The sequence below is a fragment of the Alosa sapidissima genome, chromosome 3 (assembly GCF_018492685.1).
Source record: "Alosa sapidissima isolate fAloSap1 chromosome 3, fAloSap1.pri, whole genome shotgun sequence".
Taxonomy (NCBI): domain Eukaryota; kingdom Metazoa; phylum Chordata; class Actinopteri; order Clupeiformes; family Clupeidae; genus Alosa; species Alosa sapidissima.
The window spans coordinates 5,479,715-5,489,714 of record NC_055959.1 but is presented as its reverse complement, the minus strand read 5'-3'; the positions used below and the strand labels follow the sequence as shown (position 1 = coordinate 5,489,714).

General features: G+C 44.8%; 1 protein-coding gene across 3 annotated transcripts in view; it reads left to right on the top strand.

Annotated features, from left to right (window-relative positions):
- ppp1r9ba (protein phosphatase 1, regulatory subunit 9Ba) overlaps positions 1 to 10,000 on the top strand; it is a 62,459-nt gene that overhangs the window by 42,482 nt on the left and 9,977 nt on the right. For all 3 annotated transcript variants that reach the window (XM_042085163.1, XM_042085160.1, XM_042085162.1), the window contains exons 3-6: positions 3,789 to 3,921; positions 4,194 to 4,314; positions 6,098 to 6,202; positions 9,575 to 9,710. In XM_042085163.1, the coding sequence (XP_041941097.1) occupies positions 3,789 to 3,921; positions 4,194 to 4,314; positions 6,098 to 6,202; positions 9,575 to 9,710 (495 nt within the window). The remainder of the gene's footprint in view (positions 1 to 3,788; positions 3,922 to 4,193; positions 4,315 to 6,097; positions 6,203 to 9,574; positions 9,711 to 10,000) is intronic.

Sequence of the window (10,000 nt, the reverse complement as noted above, 5' to 3'; positions counted from 1 at the left end):
TAACGACTTCTTTTCCTGCTGCTTTTGGCTCCCCTGTCATTTATGTACAGTTTTTAAGAGTGTATGAGCTGCATTTATGTATGTGTATGTCTTTGACTGGTGTGTTTGATTAGCGTGTATATGTGTGTGTGTGTGTGTGTGTGTGTGTGTGTGTGTGAGAGAGAGAGAGAGAGAGTGAGAGAGAGAGAGAGAGAGAGAATTCCCTGCCCCATCTTCACTAGAGAGGGTGAGGAAAAGCAAAAAAAAAGGTGTCAAAATTACAATCAGCAAGTTGGAGGTTGCCATAGAGACGGGAGCACGTGATCAGGGCAGCAGCATTCACATGGAGAAGAGAAGCCGTTGCCTGCTGCTCCAGCAAAGAGAGAGGTGGGGAGAAAACGCCTCAGAAGAGAGAAAGAGAGAGGTGGGGAGAAAACGCCTCAGAAGAGAGAAAGAGAGGAAGGGAGAGACGCAAAAAGAAAGAATTACAGAGTGAAAGACAAATAGGAAATAGGGAAGAGAGAGAGATTGGGTGAAAGAAGAGAATGTGGCAGACACAGGAAATGAATGTTAGAACATTCAGTCACCTAGGAGAGCGGTACAGAGGAATGATGGACTGATGCAAAGAGAGAAATGAGAAAAGAAAGGTGGAGATAGAGAGAGAAGATAGAGAAAAGCTCAAATTAAACATGGTTTGGCCTGTGTGCTGCTCTCCTTTATTTTTTATTTATCTATTTTTAAGCAGAATGATCACGTGGGATATCGCCAGTGCTGTGTGATTAAATATTGATGCCTTTTGGTAGATCTATCACATTGTTGAAAGAAAAATGAGAAAGAGAGAGAATGATAGATATAGGAAATGGGGAATACAAACAGGGATCACAGTTATTTTATGCTATTCATACTCCAACACTTCACCAAATAGCTGGGATGTGTGTGTGTGTGTGTGTGTGTGTGTGTGTGTGTGTGTGTATATTTGTGTCTGTCTGTGTGTGTGTTGTAGGTGCCAGATACAGTGTGTGTGTGTGTGTGTGTGTGCACATGTGCGCGTGTGTGTGTGTGTGTGTGTGTGTATATCCCTGTCGCCCACTGCCACCCCACCCCTTCAGAGAGAGAGAGAGCTGTGTTGGCAGGTAGTGAATGTTGATGTGCACAGCTTTAAAGCATGAGAATGAAGGGGCTCTCCCACGAGTGTCCTTGTACTCTCTCTCTCACTCTCTCTCTCCCTCTCTCTTCCCCTCTCTCTCACTCTCCCTCTCTCTCTCTCTCTACAATACTGTATCTCAGCACTGTAAGCCAACCTACAGCCTTGCTAATGGTCAAACTGTTACGCAGTCAAATGCACTTTCCTATCTTTTAATAAATAGACCCTTTATTATAATATCGGCTTTAGTCATTACAGCAATACATAGTATGGTGAAGATGTTTCTATCGGGCTACAGCATCTGAACTGACATGATTATCAACAGCACATCACATTCTATTTCACAATGTTTTACAGTCAGCTGAGGAAGTACTTCAAAATTCAACATAAACACTTGGAAATACCCCAGACGTTCTTCCTCTTATCACTGAGTATTTCTCAGAAGCCTGCTTTATTTCCTGACTTAAATAGGAATTTACCTTGAATTAAAATAACCCTAACTCCTAGATTAGTGGAGGACAGTAGATGCATTTAATGGACTGTTCTTTTGTACCTCTACTTCCTCTGGTTTATTCACAATATCTGAAAAGGCTAAACATGTCCTGCAAAACATTTCCCTAGATAACCCAGAAGTGCTCACTATGAGCACAATGTATATGTAACATCTTTTCGCCGTTTTAAATAATGAATTTCTCATGTGTAGATAATGTCTTTAATATCAGAATTAGAGTCGAAAATGGGTATAGAAGCTTAGTAGCTTTCCACATACAAGTCATTTGTCTTGGTTGTGTGGTGCAAACAGATTAAACATACAAAGAGGGAGCAGACAAAAGCAGTACATATTAGGGACAGATCTGGCCCGATGTTGGCTGAGATCTGGGTGCCATCCTCCGATGAGGACAGACTAAGAGCACACCAGAGCAATGGCTTTTCACAGAGAGCCTCTCCCTCTCCCCTCCCCTCTCTTTCTCTCTCTCTTTCTCTCTCTCTCTTTCCCTCTCTCCCTTGTCCTTCCATGGGCAGGATTTCCCTCACATTGGCCAGCAGATGAACTCAAGTCCCTTGTGTCCAGCTGTTAATTAAATCTCACTTACGCCCCCACCCCTACTCTTCTCATTCACCCTCTTCTTATCTCTCACTGCCTCTTACTGTGTGTGTGTGTGTGTGTGTGTGTGTGTGTGTGTGTGTGTGTTTGTGTGCGTGCGTGCGTGCGTGGGTGTGTGTGTGTGTGCATTTTTTAGGCACAGAGCAACCCAGTAGCAAGTGTATACATGTAAATCCATGGAGCAAAGCTAATCCATAGGGCCGATCCATTAGGTATGCCACTCACTCTGAGGCAATACTATCAGTTTTGTCCCTGCACCATTTCCTTGGAATAGACCTGGAGTAAGTTTGGATCTAAGTGAATGATTCTAGTATGTATGTGTAGTATGTATGTGTGTCTGTCTGACTGTGTGTATGCCTGTGAGCGCTTTGAAGGGGAGAAACCGTCCAAAAGGAAGAGCACATAAGAGGGTTATAAAAAATGAATGCTCCGTCAGGCGTATTAAACCCAGATCCAGTCTCACCCAGCACTCAAGCACCTTCCAAAGGGTGATGGAGACAGTGTGCAGGCTGCCAGTGCCAGTGAGCCCCCTCACACACACACACACACACACACACACACACACACACACACACACATGCAGACACACACACACACACACATGCCGACACACACGCCACTCAGACTGTAGCTCCCTCACACACACGCACACACACACACACACACACACACACACACATGCAGACACACACGCACACACACACACACACATGCCGACACACACGCCACTCAGACTGTAGCTCCCTCACGCACACACACACACACACACACACACACACACACACATCCACACACACACACACACACACACACACACACACACACACACACGCATACACACACATCCACATCCACACACACACACACACATACTGTACAAACACACACTTGCTGAGATTGCTGAGATTGGATCTGGACGGAAGAGGAGTGAGTAGATGGACATTATTACTCCGGGCGGTGCGACCCGCAGTGGTCGAGACACGTCTGAGGGAAGTCTGTGGATGTCGGCCATTATCCCTGCCGGACATGATGCCCGCTCGGTGTAATTGACCCGTCTGCATCCGGAAGCTTCTCTGTCTCCTTCCACCCAGCATGAATAAGATACACATTGTGCCAGGGGGCTTTGTGTGTGTGTGTGTCTGTGTCTGTGTGTGTGTGTGTGTGTGTGTTGCCAGAAGTAGACTCCAGGGGAGTATCATGCACTAATGTTCAGGGCACCTATAGTTATCTGATGTTGCCACACATGAAACTAATGCCAGAATATAAGTAAATGTGAAGCCCATTGAAGGAGATACCGCATTTGCCTGCAGCTCATCCTGGAGTCCACTGCAGTGCTCAGTCCTGGAAATGTATTTGTCTCAGTGTCTAGGAAAGCAGTGACTCAACAATGCGACACTAGAGCACCCCTCAGCACCACAATGAAGTCTGGGAGCAATTTGTGAATTTCTCTCTGCAGCGATACATCTACGTTTGGAAACCCTGACACTGAGTGTGCAGTATACCACAGTTATTTCTGGCCCTCATCTGACCTCATGACCTCTGACCTTTAACCCTCTGCAGGTGTTTACCACATATTCCAATGAGGACTACGACAGGCGTAACGATGACGTGGACCCCATGGCAGCGTCGGCGGAGTATGAGTTGGAGAAACGTGTGGAGAGGCTGGACCTGTTCCCCGTGGAGCTGGAGAAAGGTACATCCTGCACCCCCCACCCCACTCCACCCAACATGCAATGCTACAATATATCAATATATTTGCAGCATGAAAACCTGTGTGCAACTGAATTTTGCATATTTACCGTATGAGCATACTTAATGCAAAAGTGTGTGACTTGTCATTATGTGATAACGACATGCTTACTTTTTGCACGTGATGTATAGATACTCATTCTATAGATTTTCATACGATCTAATGTGCCATATCCCCACACTCTGTTTTCTGTATTGTGCCACTGCTCCCTTCAGATGGCGACGGCCTGGGCATTAGCATCATTGGCATGGGTGCGGGCGCTGACATGGGCCTGGAGAAGCTGGGCATCTTCGTCAAGACCGTCACAGACGGTGGCGCTGCTCACCGAGACGGCAGGTGGGCACGGTTTATGTGGCCATTGCATTGACCACTGTTGCACACAGTGGCATATTTGGTGTTACATGACATGGTTCAGTTGCCTACTGTTAGTGACCCCCTCAGCGAAAAAAACAGATTCAAATTGAACTTGGAATGACATCAACGCGAGACTCGTCAATGTCAATTTTAATGTGTCAAAGTGACATTTCAGGCAATCAGTCCAATCAAGCGCGCTTCTAAGATCGGGTAAGACATCATCCATCATCAAGAACAACGACCGCTGGCTGCTGGCAGTCGCTCACACTGCAGAAGACCTCACTGTACGAGCGCAGCATTGTGCCCCCTCTGGTGTGCCACGGTGACACTACCAGTGTGATCCCCTAGCTGCCTCGGGGTCTGGGGGGGGGGGGGGGGTGGATGGGGCTTCATCTGGAGAAAAGGAAAGGGATCAGAGGGGATTGGATAGGATTTAGACAGGGGTCCTCTATCCCTGTACTGCTCCCAGACACACAGCAATTACTGAGAGGAATTAGGAAATACATATAGCATTTACTTTAGTCTGCCAAAGAGATTTGGTGATTTTATTTTTAGGTCAGGAGAAGGTCGGCAAAGGCCAGCTACCTTGTGTTGAATAATGTGGAGGTGGTGCTATAAACCATCATGACTGCGCCACAACTCTTCTCTACAGTAGCTTATGGTTCCTGTGTCATTTGAGCATATTTTCTGAGTTCAACTGTATGCTCCATTAACTGATTGCAAATCTCCCCTGGCACTTGGCATAAACTATTGAGGAGTGTGTGTGTGTGTGGGGGGGGGGGGGGGTATGATGGGTTGCAATCATTCATGTCATTTGCAACAGGGACACTCCAGTTAACAGACTCTCAAAGCCAAACGGTTTTATGGGATGAAAGTATTTATGCAATATGATGTTGCTGACTGCCGTTATCATCTTCCTCTGTGGTGTAGGCATTTCAGTGGCACATTCCCAGTTACTCTAGCAAGTATAATAGTTGTAGATGCATTTGAACTGCATCAACCTTTTTTGGTGTAAAAGTATGGCAAGTCACAGTATGTATTAGATATACTGTACACAGTGCTCTTCACAGCTGCTTCACAGAATGCTGACACTAGAGTCCATTCCATAGAGAGATGGCCTCGGGTGTTTCTTAGATCGCAAACAGTTATATGGACCCTTTCAATCTGTTCCTCGAGGGGTACCGGTTGAAACGTTCCTCAAGCATGTTATAGTAACATGCTTGAGATGCATGTTACTATAACCAACGCAGATGCTTGAGATGCATGTTACTATAACCAACGCAGATGCTTGTGATGCTTGTGATGCATGTTACTATAACCAACGCAGATGCTTGTGATGCTTGTGATGCATGTTACTATAACCAACGCAGATGCTTTTGATGCATGTCACTATAACCAACGCAGATGCTTGTGATGCATGTTACTATAACCAACGCAGATGCTTGAGATGCATGTTACTATAACCAACGCAGATGCTTGTGATGCATGTTACTATAACCAACGCAGATGCTTGTGATGCATGTTACTATAACCCCAAGTTACCATTAGCTCAGTGTGGTTTTCTGTGCCACCGGAAATGCCTTAGGAATGCACATGTTTGTTTATGCCATTGAAAGGGTCTACTGTATACATGTCTATCTGTAGTGCCAGTCACTTTGAATGAATGCATCTGGTCTGCTACAGGACTAACTGGTGTGTGTATGTGTGTGTGTGTGTGTGTGTGTGTGTGTGTGTGTGTGTGTGTGTGTGTGTGTGTTCCATGCAGGATCCAGGTGAATGACCTCATAGTGGAGGTGGACGGCACCAGCCTGGTGGGTGTCACCCAGAGCTTCGCTGCCTCAGTCCTGAGGAACACCAGTGGCAGTGTCAAGTAAGGCTGCAACAGGCACACACATCCACGCACGCACACACACACACGCACACACACACACACACACACACACACACACACACACACACACATGCACACACACACAGAGAGCGACACTCTGGCACAAGCTGAGGAAGATCATGTAACAACACGTCCGATAGTGACGCACAAGGTCTGAGATAAGCAAACTTCACTGACTGCAGAGGGTTGCGGTGTGGTTCATGCAACTTGTACAAGGCCTATGTTATCAGTCAGTATGTTTTGATAACATGATAAAGGTAGGATGGGTGCACAGATAGATTTTGTTTAGTATACCAAAAGTACCTCGGTTGCGGATAGGAAACGTGCACTGGCAAACACGGTTGGAAAAATGCCTGTGCGTGGGAGAGCACATGCCAACAAATACAGGGAATAGCACAGAGCCAGCAGTCATGGTCCAAAGCACAGAGACGTTGAGATCTGCTTTGGAAATATTCAAATAGGAGGCACAGCCCAACTCATATCGGCATCCAGAGACGCTCACATGAATCAGCATTACATGTCCTTCCCACCCCACAGTAGCCATGCCTCTCCTCTCACTTCCTCTCTTCTATTCTCTTCTCTCTTCTATTTTATTATTTTCCTTTCTGTTCTCTTCCTTCTCTTCTCTTCTCTTCTATTTTATTATCCTCCTTTCTCTTATCTTATAGTCTCTTCTCTTCTCTTCACTTATCTTCTATTCTTTTCAATTCTCCTTTTTACTTACCTGTCAGCTCCCTTCTCCTTTCCTCTCCATTTCCCCCTGAATGTTCCTATTCTCCCGTGTCTCCTCTGCCTTCATCCATCTCTCCTCTCTTCCCCTTCTCCCCTCTTCTCCCCTCATCCCCTCTCATAACCCTTTTCTCCTCTCCTCTTCTCCCCTCTCCTCCCCTCATCCCCTCTCATAACCCTTTTCTCCTCTCCTCTTCTCTCCTCTCCTTTTCACACCCGTTTGTCTTTGATTTCCTTAGGCATCGCTGGCCAGAGTGGTTGATCCCCCACAATGACACCAGTTAGAGCTGCATAGAGCCTCACATGAATAAATCAAAGCTCGAGAGATAGACAGAGAGAGAGAGAGAGATTAAAAAGAGAGGAGCGGGAGAGGTTTTTGAATGACAGAAAGAGATAAAAAAGAAGGTGAATGAACACAAGAGAAGTTTTACTGTAATAAAGAAGTTCACAGAGATAGTGTGATAAGGGAAATCTATTGCCTCAATGGGGAGAGAAGGAGAAATGCTGCACCGCATTGTTGCTTTATACTTGTACTTGTACTTGTTGTTTTAGCCTAGCATTAGCATTCAGGCAGTGACTAATGGACCAGATGCTATTGAAATAGCATGATTACGATTTGACCAGACTGCTGCAGAATGCCATTTGCTGTTTGCATTTGACCATGTGGTGGTAAACAGTGTTGTCTCTGGGTTGTAGATTTAATTCTCAAAGATGTAATACGGAGACTGAAATTGAAGTGTAGCCTAATGGTGAGGTAAGGGCCAAATCTGTGAATGGTACTGAAATTGAAGTGTAGCCTAATGGTGAGGTAAGTGTAGCCTAATGGTGAGGTAAGGGCCAAATCTGTGAATGGTGAATCACAGATAAGTAAGTTCAAGTTGAAGGCAAATGAAGAAATATCACCCTACTGATAAAAATGATAATATTGATGTTAGGAGATATGCTTATCATTTTACTTCATCTAACATGACACCGCACAGTTGTTTAGTGTTTGAATGGCAGTTCAAGAGTATGAGTCATTCAAAAAACACATTAACCTTTCCTGGACACAATAATGTTAAGGCAGGCATTGATTTCATGCCAGCTGGTGCTTTCATATTGGTATGGATGCCTTTTGTTAGTGCTCTTGAATATAAATATCTTGAAGTAGCCCAAGGTCAAGCATTTCCAGAGGGGAAAAAGGAAGAGGAACCACTGAGGTTGGTTTCTTTTACACACAAAAAACACACACACAGACACACACATGAATTTAGTGGTTAGTACATTCGACATTCAACCGAGACAGATTGCTGACTGGTCAGAACAAGTGTGTGTTTGGTGTTCAGATTATTAAATGACAGCTGTATTATGTGTAGGGGGTTGTTTCTGTTATGACGTAACATTTACTAAATATAGGTACAGAAATGATGTATTCATCCTTGTCTTTCTCTTAATTCAGTTCTAGCTTAGCCTCTTAGTTGCTGATAATATAGTGTTGCCACACTGTGATACAGTTTCTATTCCAAAAGAACTCCTGGGGTTTAGTCTACAATACATATTACTGAACATATGCCTGTGGTCCCATTATGTCGTCTCTTCAATGTCACGCATTACATATGAAGATTGACCTGATTTGTGTGAGAAATCCTCTGGTTATTAATGTAAAAGTCAGGATAGACTGGCCTAATTATCCACCAGTGACCAGAGGAATTCTGGGTAGAATCACATAAGCAGTGCTTCACTCACTCTTGCGTCCTTGAGAAAGGTCACTTTTACAATTCATGTTTAATGTATAACATTTAAATGCACCTATATGTGGTGTTTGGAGTGTGAGTACTAAGGCCCGTTCATACCAGGAACGATAACTGTAACGATAATGGCAAAAAGAACAGTTAAGTATTGCTCTAGTAAATATAAATGACAACATCAATGGCACATACTATAATGATAATGATATGTAAAACGATATTGTTGGGAATCACTTTCAGAGCCATTTTAAGAACGATAAAAAGACAGCCAATCAGAATCCTTTGAATGTCCTCATTTCATATCGTCATCGTTCCTGATGTGAATGGCCCTTGCTCGGCTACTGAGACATATCTTTGTGCCTTAGCTGTCATTTTCCTACTGAATTCCTGATCTCAAAACTATGGACAGAGACTAGAGATTTATTTTCTCTCTTCAGCCATTGTGGGGATCAGAGTGCCTCTAGAAAATTAGTCATAGAAGATGACACATAAATAAATACAGATAATTCAATTCGATATTGGCTGACTGGTCATATGAAAGATCTGTACAATATTAGGGACGATCAGGTGATATCAACGTAGGCTTTGTGAATGGTTCTTCAAAGAGGCAGACTTTAGGGGGTTAGCTTCTGCCAGTTAGCATTGGTTAGATCCTTCCAGTTGAACCATTTTGTTGGCAGGAAGCAAGCATTCGGGTCCAAATGCCTACAGGGACCCGGGATCAAATCTGACCGGTGGTCGTTTCTCACCCCATCTCTCTCCCACTCACTTCCGGTCACTCTTCACTGTCCTATCTGAATAAAGGCATGAAGGCCCAAAAATATTCTTTTAAAAATAAGTAACCGTATTGCTTGTCCACGTGCGGCTCTGATTGGCTGATTGTTTATGCGTACAGGTTCATCATTGGCCGTGAGAAGCCGGGCGAGCAGAGTGAGGTGGCCCAGCTGATCCAGCAGACCCTGGAGCAGGAGCGCTGGCAGCGGGAGATGATGGAGCAGCGCTACAACCAGTACATGGAGCACGACGAGGAGGTGAGGCAGACCAGGAGTGGACGGCACACAGCACCAAACAGCATCACCCAATATCACACAGCACCAAACAGCATCTCCCAATATCACACAGCACCAAACAGCATCTCCCAATATCACACAGCACCAAACAGCATCTCTCAATATCACACAGCACCAAACAGCATCTCTCAATATCACACAGCACCAAACAGCATCACCCAATATCACTCAGCACCAAATAGCATCACCCAATATCACTCAGCACCAAACAGCATCTCCCAATATCACACTGCACCAAACAGCATCACCCA